Source organism: Hyperoodon ampullatus (assembly GCF_949752795.1).
Source record: "Hyperoodon ampullatus genome assembly, chromosome: 13".
Classification (NCBI taxonomy): Eukaryota; Metazoa; Chordata; class Mammalia; order Artiodactyla; family Ziphiidae; genus Hyperoodon; species Hyperoodon ampullatus.
Genome location: NC_136926.1, coordinates 44,742,108 through 44,762,369, shown reverse-complemented (window position 1 = coordinate 44,762,369; position 20,262 = coordinate 44,742,108). Strand labels below are relative to the sequence as shown.

Genomic DNA, 20,262 nt, shown 5'->3' with positions numbered 1-20,262 from the left:
TTTCTCCTGTACAGCAAAGTGACTCAGGTATACAAATATATATTGTTTTTCATATTCTTTTCCATATTCTTTTCCATGATGGTTTATCACAGGATATTGAATGTAGTTCCCTGTGCTATATAGTGGGACCTTGTTGTTTTTCCGTCTTATATGTAATAGTTTGCATCTGCTAATCCCAAACTCCCAGTCCTTCCCTCCCTCATCCTGCCCCGCCCTTGACAACCACATGTCTGTTCTCTATATATGAAGATGCAGCTTTTTTTAGTTGTTATTTTGCTTGCCTGGTGGTCTCTGTTTGCTCCTTCCACACTGTTTAACTGAGTCCATGATCTTGGGCAAATCATTAACCTCTCCGAGTTACGAGAATCAATGGGATAGAACAACACTCTCTTGGCAGGATTTTGCTTGGAGCGTCTGAGATATCACATAAGGAGGCACCTAAGGTAACTCCTGACAGATTATGGGCACCAGGTAAAGGTTGGTTTCCTTCTTTCACACTCTCAGAGCTAAAAATGGCATCAGGCACCCAGTAAGCTCTCTTTAGATACTCATGATACGGTAAATGAATATTTTCATCGCTCTCTAAAACAGACGTAATTAGGGCTTCCCTGGTGGCGCAGTGGTTGAGAGTCTGCCTGCCGATGCAGGGGACACGGTTTCGTGCCCCGGTCCGGGAAGATCCCACATGCCACGGAGCGGCTGGGCCCGTGAGCCATAGCCGCTGAGCCTGCGCGTCCGGAGCCTATGCTCCGCAACGGGAGAGGCCGCAACAGTGAGAGGCCCTCGTACCGCAAAAAAAAATAAATTAAAATAAATTAAAAAACAGACATAATTGCACGATTCTGTAGATTCTACCAGCCACAGAGCTTTCTGAAATTTCTGCCTGGGAATCTAGAATTTCACTTTATACTGAAGCAGCATTTTATTTTATTTAAACGTAACCAAATGCCTTCAGGTCGATTCGTGGTATCATTTTCTGAACCAATTATAAATCATTGCAAGTCGGGGAATTTAATAAGAAAAGGCAGAACCAGAGTTAAAGCTGCTGACTAACTCTTACTAACTCTCCCAAAATTGTGTCACCTTTAAGACATTTTAAATCATAGACCCAAAAAGAAGTGTTTTCAGTTACTTGCAATGTTAATATTTAAAAACCCTAATTCTGTGCCTGCTTCTCATGATCATTGCCAAATAACACATATTCCAAACGTTAGTTAAAATAAGATTTTCCATGGCCTTCGTTTGAAAACTGGATTTCTCTGGGAAGTTAATGTTGACAAAGTAAGGTTGACAATCGTAAGAGAATTTTTAGATCCACTTTTTCTCTAGAGAGTTTTAGGAACCAAATAAGATTTCTTCTGGGGTTCTTTCTAATCTTCAGAAGTAAGGCCATGAACCCAGTGACCCTGAGAATGTTTTCAGTCTCTGTAATTCTCTTTAGAATTCTTATCCTACATGCTGTAATTTGTGTGTTTAAGTAAAGCATCATGGGATTATAAAGATATATAATTCAGGATGTATAATTTCACATAGAATGACCCCTTATCAAAAGGCTTAAAATTGGATCCTCGGGTCAGGACTCTGCCATAGAGCACAGATGGATGTGGACAGAAAAACCCGTCTCTGTGATCTGAAGACACTTCTGCCCACTTCATACCACCATCAGATTTTCATATCCCGTATTTGCAATAGACAAGGGAAACCATCACAGAGAAAAGTTAAGCTGCGTGCTTTAACCCAAATTCTAGTTTCCTGTAAATCAGTGGTTTTGTGCCTCTTTTTTAGATGTCAGTGTATCTGAGGAACATGACACGTTTGCATCATGGAGGGGAAGGTACTCACCATGGCAAAGAGTCTCAGCAATGGGACCCGGGGTCTTTTTCCCTTCCTCCCCATTGTGAATTACTGCCATGGTGTGTCATGCGATCCAAAAGCACATTTCTTGCTCTTGTGCACATCTGGCATAATATCATCCCTGAGAATTTTCTTCAACACATTTTTAGTGAGCACTTTCTATGGGCCTGACATATTGACCACAGACATCTTTAGATTTCCTGCTCTGGTTCTTAAGATAGTAGGAAAGGGCTATCGAAAGAAAGGTAAGAATCTGTAAATGAATATACTGATGCATGTATACACTAATAAGTGAAGCAGGCCAGGTGGACAGACTGTCCTTGTCCAAAGGAGATAGATGCTCTCAGCTGTAACAGATTGCTGTGTCAGAAGTTAAGCCTGGTTTTACACCACATCTTCCTATTTTCAGGTAAAATATCCCAAAGTCTGTGTGTTGACGACTTATTAGAAAATTTTTTCAACACTGTCAACCAAACATAATGCATTTCTGCTTGTAACCTTTGGATAGAGTGGGAGCTGTATAAGAAATCAGGGTGGACAAGTCCTTTCCACGTAAGAAACATCCCACTGCCTCTCGTGGCTCCAGTTACGCCAAAGAAATCACTCTGTATTCTTATATGGAGTTGTCGTGATATACTGAGGCTGGTCAAGGAATGTGTCACCAGGTTAAAGACAGTCCTCAAGCATAAGATTCAATTACTTAATTTCATGTAATTGAGACCTCTAATAGACCATTTTTCACTCTCAGTGTAAAAATATTTATTAACTGTCATCATCCCTGTACTTAGTCTGTTTTCCCCTTTCTACAAAAAGCTTCCATCATTGTCAGAAGACACGCTTACTCATGGTTAAGCCCCTCTATTAAGCTTGGTAGTTATGTAATTAAACATCGCCTGGAAAACGATGCTTATTCGTGTGTAAGCATTCAGAATTCTCTAAATGAATCCCCCTTCTTTATTTTGTATAACATTTTAACATTGCAAAGGCTTTCCCGTCTGTCATACCATTATGTGCCTCTGCTTTAAGATAGTCTATAAATAACTCACACGTCCTATAAAATTTTAAATGGAGCCCATGTGTGCAAGATCAAGGTGTTTTCACTCAAGTTTTGTATGGGTGCTTTGAAATACTCTACCCTCACAAAAGGAGACAGCATCCCCATGCCTTTGCTCACGTTGTTGATTCCCCCAGAATGGTCCTTTCTCCCAAACCCACGTGTCATTCAAGGTTGGAACCTAATGCGCTCTTTCCCTCTCTAAGCGTTTTTTTTTTTTTTTTTTTTTTTTTTTTTTTGTGGTACGCGGGCCTCTCACTGTTGTGGCCTCTCCCGTTGCAGAGCACAGGCTCCGGACGCGCAGGCTCAGCGGCCATGGCTCACGGGCCCAGCTGCTCCGCAGCATGTGGGATCTTCCCGGACCGGGGCATGAACCCGTGTCCCCTGCATCAGCAGGCGGACTCTCAACCACTGCGCCACCTGGGAAGCCCCTCTAAGCGTTTTATACTTGGCGATGTACCAACCGTACATCCCACTCTGGCTTGTCCTACTCTGTGTGCCTGCCTCCCCTCCCGTATCACCTTGTCCATCCCTCAGAGGAGGAGCTTTTCCTGAGTGCCTTCACTCGTTAGCTTAGTTGAAGCCCTTGGTTAAGAGTTGTTTAGGGGAGGGTTGTCAGAACAACTAAGGCGTCTCAACGAACAGAGTTCAGTTTTAGATTGACATTTGGAAGTCAGACACACCTGGTTTTGATTCTCATGTCAATCGAATACCAGCTGTGTGACCTTGGACAAGTTACTCAACCTTTCCGAGTCTGTTTCTTCATCTAAAATTATGGTAATAAAGCATTCTTCAGAAAGAAGAAAGGAGAAAATATCAGTGAGAAGACACTTACAGGAGGCTGGTATAGCTCCTGGTACATAGTGGGTTGAATGTCAGTGACTCCTTTGTTGTTTTAATCATTCTTCACATTCCTGCCCCTTTTCCCTCATCCATCCAACCTTGTAGCTGGGACTTGACTCGCCCTCCCAGATGGCCTGTGCCAGGAGCTAGGCTTTAGAGTCTAATCCATTTGAAGTCAGAGCCTGTCTCTGTGTCTCAGTAGATCTGGAGCCATCGACAGATGACTTAGGTGATTTGAGACTCAGTTTCCTCAATTCTTAAATGAGGATAATAAAACTTAACGTCACACAGTGTTGTTCAGACCATTAAGTGAGGAAACATATGTAAAGGATCTCGAGCATTTTCAGAACATGGTAAATATTCAAGCGTCGAATGAATCAAAACCACTACAGAGATAACTGTAAACAGTTTTGAGCTGGTTGCAGACAGAGATGAAGCCTGAACTAAAAAGAGTACCAGAAAATCTGTACTTTCTGTAAATATCAACAGTGAATTAGAGAATTTCAGTTAAGCTGGGGATGTGACATTTTATATCACCAGAATTTAGAGGTTTGAAAACTATCAAGTATTTGCCCAAACCTAAAATGTTGATGCATTTCCACATTATAGTTAGTGTCTTTGGACTTTCCTGTCCAGCTGGATGATGCTAAAGCTGAAAATAGTTCTGAAGGTCCAACCAATGCCCAGAGCATCCTTCTTCTCAAGTTCTTCTCTGCCCCTCAAAGTGGACAGGCTGTATTTCCAAGACATTCCCACAGGACTGCACCAGAAGAGAATCCACACTCCCTGGCTTCTTACCTCTGGGCCAGAGGTTGGAAAACTTTTTCTTTAAAGGGCTAGATAGCAAGGCTTTGGGGGCCACATATAGTCTCCGTAGAATATTCTTTGTCTTCTTTATTGTTACCGTTGTTTTAAATAATCCTTTAAAAATGTAAAAGCTATTCTTCAAGAAAAACAGGCCACAGATCAGACTGGACCCACCAACAATAGTTTGCAGACTCTAGACCAGTGGTCCCCAACCTTTTTGGCACCAGGGACCGGTTTTGTGGAAGACAATTTTTCCACGGACCGGGGTGGGGTGGGGTGGGGTGATGGTTTGGGGATGATTCAAGTGCATTATATTCATTGTGCACTTTATTTCTATTATTATTACATTGTAATATATAATGAAATGATTATACAACTCATCATAACGCTGACAGGAGGCGGAGCTCAGGTGGTAATGCGAGCGATGGGGAGTGGCTGTAAATACAGATGAAGCTTCACTCTCTCACCCGCCACCCACCTCCTACTGTGCAGCCTGGTCTGTGCCCTGGGGGTTGGGGACCCCTGCTCTAGACCACTGAAGGGAGGGAGGAGTGAAGTGGTTTTGAAACCTTGATGAACTAATACCTTCCTCTAAGTAAAGGAAAATACGCTTGCAACAATTTTTTTTAGTATGAAAGCAATATAACATTGTAGGGGAGGAAAAAGTTTTCTCGACCCTCAGGTCCCTGGCTGGGTCTGAAAATTAAACCAACAAAGACAGATTAACAAGAGAAGAGCACACACATTTGATGGAACTTTTACCTGTACATGGGGGCCTTCACAAGAGAATGAAGACCTGGGCTTCCCTGGTGGCGCAGTGGTTGAGAGTCCGCCTGCCGATGCAGGGGACGCGGGTTCATGCCCCGGTCCGGGAAGATCCCACATGCCGCGGAGCAGCTGGGCCCGTGAGCCATGGCCACTGAGCCTGCGCGTCTGGAGCCTGTGCTCCGCAACTGGAGAGGCCACAACAGTGAGAGGCCCGCGTACTGCAAAAAAAAAAAAAAAGAGACAGAATGAAGACCTGAAGAAGTGACCAGAGCATGAAGAGTTTATACCCTTTTAGACAAAGAAACAGTAAATTTGTAAAGAATTGACAAGACAAAGGGTTTGGGCTAAGAGTAGTAAATGGTGAAGTAACTAGGAAGTTAAGGGTTAGTTTAAGAAGGTTTGCCATAAAAAAAAAGAAAGAAAAAAAGAAATAATGCCATTTGCAGCAACATGGATGGACCTAGAGATTACCATATTGAGTGAAGTAAGTCAGACAGAGAAAGACAAATATCATATGATATCATTTATATGTGGAATCTAAAAAAAGGGTACAAATGAACTTATCTACAAAACAGAAATAGAGTTACAGATGTAGAAAACAAACTTATGGCTATCAGGGGTAAGCGGGGGAGGGATAAATTGGGAGATTGGGATTGACATATACACACTACTGTATATAATAAAATAGATAGCTAATAAGGACCTACTGTATAGAACAAGGAACTCTACTCAGTACTCTGTAATGGCCTATATGGGAAAAGAATCTAGAAAAGAGTGGATATAGGTATATGTATAACTGATTCACTTGGAAACTAACACAACATTATAAATCAGCTATACTCCAATAAAAAATTTTTTAAAAAAATAACATTTCGTTATAGTAATAAAATACACCCAAATATGACTGCTGCATTGCAGAATTACAGATGAGATTGCTTTCTTTATAATTTTTTTATTTTCTGAGTTTTATATCATAAACATGTAATTCTTTTATCATTAAAGAAAGGTTTGTTTGTGCAGAGTTCCAGGTCCCAAATCCTAGTCTCTGATGATGAAGAGGACTTTCCTCCTCCTGGTTCAGGAGGGGGCTTTTCACACGGGAACGTTATGACCTGTTTCAGGGAAGAAGGGTGAGGTGGGAAGAGTCAGTGACGTTCCTGTTTCTGCCATTTTTAAAAAGAGTGCTTGAGCTTCAGATATTTAATATGCCACGATGCCATAGTTTGGGGTAGCCTGTCCTGAACCCCATCAACATTAAGCTAGTACTTTTACTTCTATGGTACGACTATATTTTCTAGTCGGTTTTTTAGTCACTTTGTAGTGGGACCTCATCTCACTGCTGTTTCCCATTGGAAACTGATGAGGAACATAGGAAAGCAGATGGCGCACAGACTGTCGAAATGAAAAACACAGAAGAAAGAGCTGCGTGAAAGAAATATTTAATCATAACATGAAAAGCTCCTAGTGGCAACTTTTCCATTATGTTAAATTTCATTCATTTCTATGCATTCTGGGTATGAGAGGTTGTAACTTTCCATCTTAATGCCCATCTCCCATGGGGTGTTGGTTTTGTCTCTTGCAGGACTATGATTTGAGCCAGCTCCAGCAGCCCGATACCGTGGAGCCGGATGCCATCAAGCCGGTCGGAATCCGACGGTTGGATGAGAGACCCATCCACGCTGAGCCCCAGTACCCAGTTCGATCTGCAGCCCCGCACCCTGGGGACATCGGTGACTTTATTAATGAGGTGCAAAGAGAGACTCACTTTTTTTATAAGGGTGTTTATTTTATGCTAACAGTTAGTACTGTGGAGACCACAGCTTGCTGGGAATACAGCTATGTAGTTCATTAAAACACAATTCTTTTTCCTAACTTTATCTTTATGCAAAAGGAAATGTGGCTTCAGTAACAGAACAGATGAGATGGCTTTGGTCAGCCCAAAAGAGACGGATCAGCTAATATTCTGCATTTGTAAATGACATCCGTATATATTATCAGTATTAGTCACACTCTCTCCAAAGGATTTTTTCCCTAGATTACAAGTAATAAATAGGCTAACGAATTATAGTGAATTCTAATTTCACTTATTAGCACTGATACATGTAATAAGAGTTCACTTTTATTTTCCTCACAATGTACCCTTTGAATGCCACAAATGGTGAGAATTCAGTGCCTACCCAACAACGAGAGATCCATCAAATGAGATTAGCAGGAAGAGCAGCTAAATTAAATATTATGTAAGTGATTTAAATACTTGTCTAGTTGAGGAGTTTTAAGAGCTTCTGCAAGAGGCAGCTAATTCTCTGTTGAATATAACAGATATGATTTCCACTGTCAAAATTATTACAGCATTCTCTTATTTCATTACTGACCAAGAGTTCTGCTACACTTAATCCTTAAGTTTTGAAGTCAGATGATTTATACAGCTTCTTTTTTTTTTTTTTTTTGCTGTACGCGGGCCTCTCACTGTTGTGGCCTCTCCCGTTGCGGAGCACAGGCTCCGGACGCGCAGGCTCAGCAACCATGGCTCACGGGCCCAGCCGCTCCGCGGCATGTGGGATCTTCCCGGACAGGGGCACGAACCCATGTCCCCTGCATCGGCAGGTGGACTCTCAACCACTGCGCCACCAGGGAAGCCCCCTATACAGCTTCTTTTAATCATGTCTACAGTTTTACTGCAATTCTTCTTTTGAATTTTTATTGTTAGTATAAGAGAATGATACATATTGATATTGATCGCAAATATATGTCAGGGCCCGTGTTCTCTGGCCAGATCCTCCCACTCAGAATCTCCAAGATTAGAATTGGTCTCAGTGCCTTACAAAGTGGAAAACATCTGTTGTATATATTGCCTTCAGTCCCGTGCAGATAAGACTCATTTCCTGGGCTTCCTTGAAATAGTTGTATATTACATCTACATAATCAATCTACCTTAGATTTTTAGATGCTCTTCTAGTTTGTAGGAAAAGTTTTGAAACAAAATTAGCTTATCTGTCTTTACAATATTCATTACTATCTATTCCTAAAATACATGCTACTTTTTGAACTTATCTGTTCACTTCTGTTAAATTGGTAATAGGTTAATTTGTAGTAGACACGATTTAAAAGCTGATAGAAGGCAAAAACAGGATGCTGGTAACTCCTTTATGTACAAAAATATGCCCCAACTTTTCCAGATTACTTATATATGTATAGGCCTGGTTAGGGGAATTAGCAGGAATATATATGATATAAATATAATATATATATTACATAAAATAAATATATATATTATATAAAATATATTTATATATATATAAAACTAGATATTTTTGAATATGTAAGAGTGCCTGATGATTTTACTTCTAATTTAGCTTTCATCATTACAAGAAATTGTTTATTTTATTCCTGTGGTTGTCAGGTTTCAAGATATAGTGAACCTTTGACTGTAGGTGTAGGCACTGGACTTTTTTCAAGCAAGAATTCTGGCTTTGGTGTAATTCAGCAAATACTTACCTGAATGTTTCTGCCAGTCCCTGAAGTGTCACTGTTCTGTGGGCTTCCATCCCATCCAGGACACTCTGCTTTTCTCGTGATAAAATTCGAGCACTAAGGGTCATTCTAAGGCTGTTTGTAATCTGATTCCTGCCCTCTCTTCCCTCCACATTCCCTTTCTGTGCTGCAGCCCCCTGAACTATTTGTAGTTCCTCAAAAGCATCACAGATTTAACTATAACTTTTGCAAAGCCCTTCCTTCTTGACCTTCAGTGAGACACTCATTTAGCCTTCAGATTCAACTCAAGCACCCCTTCTCTGTGAAGCCCCTTTGATACCCCTGGGAAGGTTACAAGACTCTCCCTGGGTAGTAGCCCTCACCATGGGGTGTCACTGTTAGTATTTATTTCTTCCTTATGAGTGCATCCATTCTCTCTGAAATGGGGGCTATTTCCCGTTCTTCTTTGTGTAACCTAAGCATCTACTATGTTGCGTAACTCTTAGATTCTGTTGTTTCAAGGAATTCAAGGACTGTGGCAGGTGTGTAGGGCATGCAGCCATGAGCACCACCCATCTGCATTTGGCTGGGATTCACTGGGGCCCATGTCTGGAGGCTTTCACTCTCACTGGTGCTGATTACATTCAGGAAATGAGGATATTGGCTGTTCCAAGTTGTGTGTTTTGTGTGTACCTTGTGTTTGTGTCTGGTGTGTTCACTCATTTTTTTTTTTTAACATGACTGGATTTTCTTCAGTAGAGAGAGGAGAGTATCTAGTTAGTATGGTTCAGTTACCCAACCCTTCTAATGCCACAGTAGGAAAAGGTACACAGTAGGAATTTCCATTTGGAATCGCCTTTTCCTAAAACAGCGGCCAGGTACACGGTCTATAAAGTGGCTGGAGGTCGTAGCAAGCATGCGTGAATACATATATGAAGTTTGTTCTGAACAACTGACTTGCAGATTAACTTCCAGAATACAACCCATGCATAATTTGAAAATTGTCTGCATTTGTTAGAAATGGCTCATTTGGAAATCATCTTGAGCTTGGTTAAGGATTATTCATTTACCAAGATAACTACCGAATATCTATGGTGTGTACATCCTGTGCCAGTGATATGTAGATAAGACATTAGACATAGATTCTCTGTGTGAGTTCCCTGCGCTGCTGCTAGCGTGATCGCTGTACCCGGCAAACATTCCAGTATCTGAACTCTTACTTTGCCAGGCACAGGACACCCATTAGATCTGGTTCTTATTAGGTGGTCCGGCTTCATCTCAGGCCCCTCCCCTACCTGCATCCTACGGGCCAGCAACAGAGATCTCTACTTGTAATTTCTTCTCAGCTTGTGATTCCATGCCAGCACCAGTTCCCACAGTGTTTTTCCTGCCTGGAGTGTCCTTTGCCCTTTTTCTAGACATTAGTTAAGTCTTTACCAGACCAAGAAGGGTCAGGGACACAGAGTATGGGTGGGCGCCATCCTGCAACATCCCAATGTACCTAGAACTCGCATCCCTCCATGACTCCTATCCCAAGCATCCCTTCTACCTCCCCTCAGGGCCCTCCTGTGGTCCAGGGGAAGAGGTGTATCCCTGGGGAATCATTGTGGGGCACACTGGTTTGGTGAGTACACGAATGGACAAAAGGATCACATTTGGAAATGATTCCCCAAACGGCTACTGAATCCTTGAAATTGAATGTGATTTTAAGGCAGAGGAATATGGAGTAGAAAGGGGAACCCAAAATCTATACCTAGAAATGCCCTACTTTTGGACACAGGAAAAAGAAAGTCTAAGGTGTTTAAGGTGTCAGAAAACAACTGAAAAGAGGGTCGAGGGATGTGATGGTCAGGTCTGTGGAAAAGTCCAAAGAGATCAAACTGTTCAAAGGCCTAAATCAGAGATTACATTCAGACTCACTGTGTAGATTCTTCCACCTAAGACACGCATTAAGACTTGTACAGGGCTTCCCTGGTGGCACAGTGGTTGAGAGTCCGCCTGCTGATGCAGGGGACACGGGTTCGTGCCCCGGTCCGGGAAGATCCAACATGCCACGGAGCGGCTAGGCCCGTGAGCCATGGCCACTGAGCCTGCGCGTCCGGAGCCTGTGCTCCACAATGGGAGAGGCCACAACAGTGAGAGGCCCACATACCACAAAAAAAAAAAAGAAAAAAAAAAGACTTGTACAGTATCTTTCTGTACTTGGACAGATAAAAATAAATACAGGTAAAGTTTTAAAAGTGGTTGAAGTCACCTAGAAAGACCTCAAGCACATGTTATAAATACATTTAAAGTACAAACAGATTTCTTTATCTCCAGGTTTTATTTGGTTTAGCATAGTACCGAATGTTCCAAAGGAAGAAGAATATATGGTGATTATAAGTGGAGTGTGTTTATAGGTGTAAGGAATAGGTAAACGCATGAGAAGTTTTTCTAGTTTGTTTATTTAAATAATAAATCTCAAAAATGATAACGTTTCCAGATGGTAGGTAGGGTAAAACAAATCACACATTTTTGAATTTTAAACACAGAATTTCATTCTATTTTGAGGTTTTTAAACAAGGCCTTCAGATGGCGAAAAGTTGAAACAATGTCATTTAATCTCAGCCCGACAGTAGATATTAGCATACCTCCCATAATGATACTAATTCTGTATATGTCTTTATCTCAGGAATCTAAAAACCAAGGACATATTTCTATTAAAGGACCGACTTTTGATTAATATTATTAAAAAACTTATGGAAGGTGCTCCTGGAATACTTTGTTTAAAACTCCTGAAGTTTAAAATTTTTGCCTTTTTTCTCCTATTAATTAAATTTAACATATTCTTTTAAAAATATCTTTGTCCCCTCCTACAAGAGTTAGGTGTTTTAGTTCAAATCCAGGTGCCTCATTTAACAGCTCTGTTACCTTGTACAAGGTCAAGGTCTTTGGATGTAACCACTTGGATTTCTAGTTTTCTTATTCATAAAATGGGGATGATAATAGACCCTTCTATTAAGATTGCAGTGAGAAATGAATAATAAAATCGACGTAAAGTGCTTGGTATAGTGACTGTTGCATAATGAAATCTCTTAATTATTATTAGTATTATATTATCATTACAAGTTACTATTCAGGAGTAAAAACTTTCTACTGCCCTATAACTGTAAATAAAACAGAAACCTCTCCTTTCCAAAAAAAAAAGAATGCTTTCAGTAAAATGAATTTCCCAGAAGGAGACATAGTAATGTTGGTGTTGATAAGTCACAGAATTCCACTGTCATGTGATCATGGTATACTTTTATGTCCTCAGATATTTTAAACCTAAATCCTAGCTTCTTCTGAAAGGTATAGATATAAACATGAACGAGGTGCTGAGGAGAAAAAATTAAGCCCAGGACAACAGTACAAAGCTACCATCTAGAATACTTACTGGATGTCAAGCAGTGTTTTGGACAGCAGATATGAAATGAATACAACACCACCTCAGCAGAAAGGGATGTCACAATCTAGTGTAACCAAAACATGGCAATAAAAGTAAAGAGGACCAGAGAGACCACAGGAATTACTCTCGGTCATGGTTAGGGGAAAAATTCCAGGCAGCAGAAGTGACTTTTTTTTTTTGCGGTACGCGGGCCTCTCACTGTTGTGGCCTCTCCTGTTGTGGAGCACAGGCTCCGGATGCGCAGGCTCAGCGGCCATGGCTCACGGGCCCAGCTGCTCCGCGGCACGTGGGATCTTCCCAGACCGGGGCACGAACCCGTGTCCCCTGCATCGGCAGGTGGACTCTCAACCACTGCGCCACCAGGGAAGCCCAGAAGTGACCTTTTTAATGGGCTTTAAACAGTGGATGGATGGATGGAAATTAAATGAAAAAATGAGATGGGACATTTTAAACAAAAGGAATCCCATTTCAGCTAGCAGGAAATGAATGCATAAATAACATGGAGGTACACTAAGAACATGACTTTTTTAGGTTTTTGGAGATTTTGGTGAATAATTTATTGAATAATTCAGTTATGGTTGCTGGAATTGAGAAGAGTTGCAACAGAAAAGGTGGGTGAACAGATTAGGTTCACTGAATGCTCCTCAGAGGGTTTTGACTTCATCCTATAGCTTACCCTAACATCAGGCATCAGGCATTTGAGTAACACCTAGTTTTTTCCATGTCTGCAAACTTCATCTATGATGTACTTATTAAACTTTTAATTAATTGTAACTTCTTTTTTAATAAAAATAATTGTTTTAAAGTGCCTGTTCACCAATTAAAAATCACCTTGCATACACCTAGGGGGACTCCTCCCTTATTTTGGAAACACTGCTGTAGGGGGTAGCAATCAGAAAGTTTTACTTGGGGTGGGGAGGATGTGACATCAAATAATCAAATAACTTCTGAGAAAGGAACCAATAGTAGTTTGTAAGTAAGAAGCAGGAATAGGGAATTCCCTGGCAGTCCAGTGATTAAGGCTCTGCGCTTTCACTACCAAGGGCCTGGGTTCTATCCCTAGTCTGGGAACTAAGATCCCACAAGCTGCACACTGCCCTCCCCAAAAAAGCAGGAATAGTCCTGGGGACAGAGAGACCAGTCAGGCCTTTGCTGTGGTCCAGGCAGGATATAATGATGGCCTGAACTGAGGCAGTGGATTTGAGACAATAGAGGACTGAATGTAAGGGATCGATAGGACCTCTTTCCTCTTACATCCTTCATGTGTTTCTCACCCAAGAATGTGGGTTTTTTATAGTCCCTATGAAAGCATGTCTCCATCCCTAAAGCATGGGATCAGAAGTCTATAAATATAAGCTCAGCAAGAATTCAGCCAGAGCCACAGCTCTTTGATTTGACAGAGGCAGTTCACTATGGAAACTAGTTCAGATTTATCCAGAGTTCAAGCTCTGCCTCTCCAGGAAAGGTGAAACAAGCACATCCTCTTCTAGATTTAGTCAAACCCAGGTAGGGAGAGAGAAACACATGCAGTTAGTCTGTAAATTTGGCAACAGTGTGTCACACATCATGTGAAGTGGTGTCCACACGTGCAAATAAAGGAATCCCATAAGGGAGGACCACAGCTCCTGTGCCCCGCCTCCCACTCCCAAATTTATCTGTACATTCACCCTGGTTGCCGGCCTGTCACCATCAGTTTCTCAGGACTTGACTATGATCTTTTTAGAATTACCAAAATAGTACCCGGAATTTATATAATGCCTCAGCCGGAACAGTCATATTTTATTCTCGGATAAAAATCAGTGCTCTCCAAGTGGAGGGGACTTAAAGTTCTTAACCTTCAGCCTAGAATGATGTCTCTTGCCTAAGAATTCTTGAAAAATTCACTGGGTTTTTGCTCTTTTGTAATCATGAAAACCTGAGGCAGTGTTTGATGTTCTGGCTAGCACAGTGACCTCTCAGGGGTTTTATAGCCTTCACCCTTTTTTAAAAAAGAAGTAAAACATAGATTCAACAACTATCAGAATGACCAGAAAGTCAGGGCAGGAGATAAAAAAATTTTTTAAGAAATATTTTTGAGAACCTCGGTGGTGAGTATGGAACTGGATTATCACCAGTGTTATAATTGTTTTAAGGAAATTAATTAGGTGGCGTAGACATTTGATGAAGAGTCTTGGGCCCTTTAACACACCGGTGAAGACGAGGGAGCTTCTAGCATTTATTTTAAGTCACAGGAAACACAGGCCATGGCTTTCATCTCCAGGGAATCCAGGCACACATGATGCCCTGCCATTGACCCTTTCAAGTTCATCTTAGTCTTCACCTTTCCGTATTTCCAGTTTGGTGCTGATGCCATGATTCACATATCTTCTGTATTTCAGGATCCAAGCAGAAGGAAAACTTTCCTCTGGGGCAGGCTCTTCTCCTGGCAGAGGGGGAAAGGCGAGGGGACTGGTGGAAGCATGTTAGACTCTTCGAGTCTCCTCCACGCAGCTGCTTCCATTCATTGGCCAACACCAGTCGGGTAGCCAAGCCTGACAGTGGGTTAGGGAAGTCAGCTGGCTCCGGAGTGGCACTTGTGGTGCTGCGGGCGTGTGATCCACCCACAGGGAGAGGATGGTGAATCATTGAGGACAGTAACACAATCTACCACAAAAAGGAATTAGGAATTTTGAGAAATTGGGAGTTTGCAGTTCTCCATCTTAACAGAATTGCCCTGTAGCTTATTCTGTAAATATGATCAAGAAACTCCTATCTAAAATTATTTGTGTTTTATATACTGAAGTAGTTCAAGGAAAACTTGTTTTACTTTACTTTACACAGGCATGTCTGGGTTGTAAATAGTCTACCTGAGAAGAGGAACAATGGTGTTTAATTAAAGGTTAGGATTGCTGGTGAGACAGACTGGGATGGGGAAGCAGTAGGGTGTACTTTTCTTTCTGGTTTTTGATTGAAGTCAAGCAGCTGCCATTTTGTTTGTAAAATGCTATGTCTTCACATCTATTTTTCTTTTTTTTCAAATTCCAAAGCAAGAATTTTTTTCTCTAACCTTAAAAGTTAAAAAAAAAAAAATTCACTAGTATTCCTTGAGCTCTAACAAGTGCCAGACACTGTGGTGAGCCCTTGGGTCCCTTTATTTTATTTGGTCTCCGTAATGATCGTATTACTGTGATTACAGTTGCAGATGAGGAAATGAAGCTGGTAGAACTTAGCCCAGGTCCCACAGCTAGTGCTGTGCGGAGCCGAAGCGTCGCCCCAGAGTCTGAGCTCTTAACCACTACGTGTGCTGACTCCGACCTTAATTTTCATGCTCTTTTCCCTCTTCCTCCTCCTTTCTGCTGATAAAAAAACATATATGTACTCATAAAACACATGTGGATTGGAAGGACTGATCTAAAGATGGACAGTTCATCACGTGTTGGTTGAGTGAAGCCACCATAAGCCCACCGGCATTTTTTTTTTAATAGATCTTTACTGGAGTATAATTGCTTCACAATACTGTGTTAGTTTCTGTTGTACACCAAAGTGAATCAGCCATATGCATACATATGTCCCTATATTCCCTCCCTCATGAGCCTCCCTCCCACCCTCCCTATCCCACCCCTCTCGGTCATCGCAAAGCACCGAGCTGATCTCCCTGTGCTATGCAGCTGCTTCCCACTAGCTATCTATTTTACATTCGGTAGTGTATATATGTCGATGCTACTCTCACTTCGTCCCAGCTTCCCCCTCCCACCCTGTGTCCTCAAGTCCATTTTCTATGTCTACATCTAAGAGTTGTGGGAAAAGAGAATGATTGTTTGGAGACTAACATTGGTATATCTTGGACTTACTAGAATGGAAGTGGGAAAAAATGAGAGAAAAAAATACTTAGTATTTTTAGTATAAAAAAATAGTATGTGGCAAAAAGACATAGCATTAAATCTTTAAAGTTTTGTAGAGCATAATTATGAATTACAATAGCGTCAGATACATGAGTTATGTATAAAGAAAGCATCTTTTTGCAGGAGTTAAGTGTATTGATAAGCATTTCATTGATTCTTATTTTTCCAGTTCTTTTTAAGAGCCATGTATATACTATTATTTTACATTGGCAGGATCCTCTTCCCCAATGTTTATACTATGTAATGATATTGGATCATGACGTTTCTAAAGCCTGTGGGAGCTAGAAGTCACTCCGTTCTTAAAAAATAATACCTGATCACAATTTATCAATTAAGTTCACATTTTATGTTCTGTTGAGAACATAAATGATTTAGTGAATAACTTTCCTTGTATTGTAATCACATCCGGCCCGTCTTCTTCTTCCTTTGACATCCTTCCAAATTTATGTCAGATAGAATGCCACTTCCTCCTTGGACGCGTAGCTCTCATTGCCGGTCGAAGTTTGTTTTCAGCATTCTGATGATTTTTGTCTAGACTTCATAGTTTTGGTACTTATTTATCATTTATTTCACCCTACAATAATGTCTGTTACGCTAGACTGTAAGCTTACAGAGGGCAAGGATCATATGGCACTCATTTCTATGTCCCTCTCTTTTTGCCTTGCCTATAATTCCTTTTAAGCCAGTTTGTTGTCAGAATCCTCTGACTGACCCTACATAGATTAGGGTCCACATACCACATGATTTCATAGCCTTCTGTATTATTTCATGTAACTTACTCTTCCAGTAATTATTCAAAACTGGTCTTGACCGATGTACTGTTACAGGAATGCATTACCAGACTTCACTTAAGATCTTCCCCTCACAGCTTCAGGCAGTTGGCCATTCATTTCTGTCACCTGTCAAACGCATTCTCCAATGAACCCTGTCCCATGGTATGTTTCAGCCTCACTGAGCTAGACTCCTTAGGGTTCTTTCTTTGCAGAGGAAAGACAACAGTTAGTTTTTGTCTAACTTTCCAACATGGTGATAACCCCAGTCTCTCTGGGTTGCACATGCAGTGGTCTGCAGGTGGAAACTTAAAAACAAGTGTTTGATGCCACGGGACCACTAGCGTCTGCTTGTGGATTTGCTAATTGTAACCCTCTCTTCATCCTTTTCTTGTCTTCCAAACTGCAGGGCCTTAAAGCCGCTGACAACGATCCCACAGCTCCGCCATATGACTCCCTCTTAGTGTTTGACTATGAAGGCAGTGGTTCCACAGCCGGGTCCTTGAGCTCCCTTAACTCCTCCAGTAGTGGAGGCGACCAGGACTATGACTACCTGAACGACTGGGGGCCCCGCTTCAAGAAACTTGCCGACATGTACGGTGGAGGTGATGACTGAACTTCAGGGTGAACTTCGCTTTTGGACAAGTACAAACAATTTCAACTGATATTCCCAAAAAGCATTCAGAAGCTAGGCTTGAACTTTGTAGTCTACTAGCACAGTGCTTGCTGGAGGCTTTGGCAGAGGCTGTAAACCAGTTTGGGCTCAGAGGGAATATCAGTGATCCAATACTGTTTGGAAAGACACTGAGCTCAGTTACACTTGAATTTTACAGTACAGAAGCACTGGGATTTTATGTGCCTTTTTGTACCTTTTTCAGATTGGAATTAGTTTTATGTTTAAGGCTTTAATGGTACTGATTTCTGAAACGATAAGTAAAAGACAAAATATTTTGTGGTGGGAGCAGTAAGTTAAACCATGATATGCTTCGACACGCTTTTGTTACAATGCATTTGCTTTTATTAAAAATACGGAATTAAAGAGACAAAACCACTCATGGAGCAATTTTATTATCTTGGGGGATGAGACCATGAGATTGGAAAATGTACATTACTTCTAGATTTAGACTTTAGTTTGTTTTTTTTTTCCACTAAAATCTTAAAACTTATGCAGCTGGTTGCAAATAAAGGGAGTTTTCATATCACCAATTTGTAGCAAAATTGAATTTTTTCATAAACTAGAATGTTAGACACATTTTGGTCTTAATCCATATACACTTTTTTATTTACTGTATTTTTTCCACTTCACTGTAAAAATGGTATGTGTACATAATGTTTTATTGGCATAGTCTATGGAGAAGTGCAGAAACTTCAGAACACGTGTATGTATTATTTGGACTGGATTCAGGTTTTTTGCATGTTTATATCTTTCGTTATGGATAAAGTATTTACAGAACAGTGACATTTGATTCAGTTGTTGAGCTGTAGTTAGAATACTCAATTTTTAATTTTTTAATTTTTTTTATTTTTTATTTTCATTTTTGTTTGGGGAGGGAGAAAAGTTCTTAGCACAAATGTTTTACATAATTTGTACCAAAAAAAAAAAAAAAGGAAACATAAGAAATGAAAGGGGTGGCCTGACACTGGTGGCACTACTAAAGTGTGTGTTTTTTTAAAAAAAATGAAAAAAAAAGCTTTTAAACTGGAGAGACTTCTGACAACAGCTTTGCCTCTGTATTGTGTACCAGAATATAAATGATACACCTCTGACCCCAGCGTTCTGAATAAAATGCTAATTTTGGATCTGGTGACTGGTTTGAACTTTTTCTTTTCTACTTGAGCTGCTTTGAATGTTGCAAAGATCCAGGTCCTGGAGTTGCGTTGAGAACCGTAGTACAAAAGCGTGTATTAGTTCTTGCACTGTTCACCACTGAAACCCTTATTAGCGTGGCAGCCGTGTCCAGTGGGCAGCAGAGAGAACCACTGTGGATCTTCTCATCGTAGAAGAAAAACATCAAGTGACACAAGAATAGACCACACTGAAGGTGGTATACAAATCGCATCCTTAAGTTCAGTGAACGTTGTGTCATTCTTAACATCCTTCATGCCCTTCTGCTCACGCTTGCGGTTACAACTGACTCCAACGGGCCTTTCCCACTAGAGCACCGATTTAAAGAAAAGCTCACTAAAAAGGGATAGAGCTGGCCCTGGAAACTGCAGCGGATGCCAGGAATTCCCAGGCAATCTGTTGAAGCCACTGTTTGATGTATCTAGTGAAATACACTTTGGTTTGACTTCTGTTCACTGACTGGACCTTTTTTTTCCCCCAGCTTTATTAAAGAGGTATAACTGACAAAATTTTGTATATTTGAAGTGTACAATGTGATGACTTGATATACGTATACATTGTGAAATGATTTCCACAATCATGTTATTTAATGAATATCACCTCACATAGTTACCATTTTTGTGTATGTGTGGTGAGAACACTTAGATCTACTCTCTTAACAAATTTCAAGCATATAGTACAGTAGTAGCCTGATGTAGTCACAGAGGACAGAAAGGCAAACCACCTTCCTCAGTTTTGTAAAGCTGTTCAGTGTCATACTATGACTCATAAATGGATTTTAAGAGACTTGAAAAAATTCTCACTCTATTTTCCTGTATCCCTCATGATCGTTATCTCACTACATATGCTTATGTTGTACACTTTGAAAAAAACTTACACAATATACCTCCTCTAATTAACTCCATGTGGTTTTTTGCTTAACTTAAAGATAACTTTATATTAGTGAAATTTACTTTTCTATTGATTCACTCTGTAAGCAATATTTTCTTGTTACTTTTCTAATCATTAAATGCCAGACTTTGCCTCTGGGAATTTTCATAATGAAACTTACTAAATTTGCTAATTGGAATAGTCTCTTTTTTTAAATGGAGTTTAGACTGTGCCTCTGTGCTGCTGTACATCCAAATGAAAACTGAACTATCTTCTTAAATTCAAATGTTGCAACATTTAAACTTCACAGCACTCAGGTAAACAAATATAATTACTTTCTTTTTTTAAATTTTATTTATTTTTGGCTGTGTTGGATCTTCCTTAATGCGCTCGGACTTTCCCTAGTTGCAGTGAGCGGGGCTACTCTTCGTTGCAGTAAGCGGGCTTGTCATTGCAGTGGCTTCTCTTGTTGCAGAGCATGGGCTCTAGGCGTGCGGGCTTCAGTAGTTGTGGCGCACAGGCTTAGTTGCTCCACGGCATGTGGCATCTTCCCAGACCAGGGATCAAACTCGTGTCGCCTGCATTGGCAGGTGGATTCTTAACCACTGTGCCACAAGGGAAGTCCCCCAATTACTTTCTTATGGTCGATGTTCAGTCACAGACTATCTCTT

The 20,262-nt window shown here is 40.8% G+C and overlaps 1 protein-coding gene across 2 annotated transcripts in view; it reads left to right on the top strand.

Annotated features, from left to right (window-relative positions):
- Nucleotides 1-17,491, top strand: part of CDH2 (cadherin 2) — a gene marked incomplete at both ends in the record, with an annotated part of 215,368 nt that extends 197,877 nt beyond the window's left edge. For both annotated transcript variants that reach the window (XM_079717757.1, XM_079717758.1), the window contains 2 exons: nucleotides 6,909-7,073; nucleotides 17,285-17,491. In XM_079717757.1, coding sequence (XP_079573883.1) covers nucleotides 6,909-7,073; nucleotides 17,285-17,491 — 372 coding nt within the window. The remainder of the gene's footprint in view (nucleotides 1-6,908; nucleotides 7,074-17,284) is intronic.
- Between the last annotated feature and the right edge of the window lie 2,771 nt (nucleotides 17,492-20,262).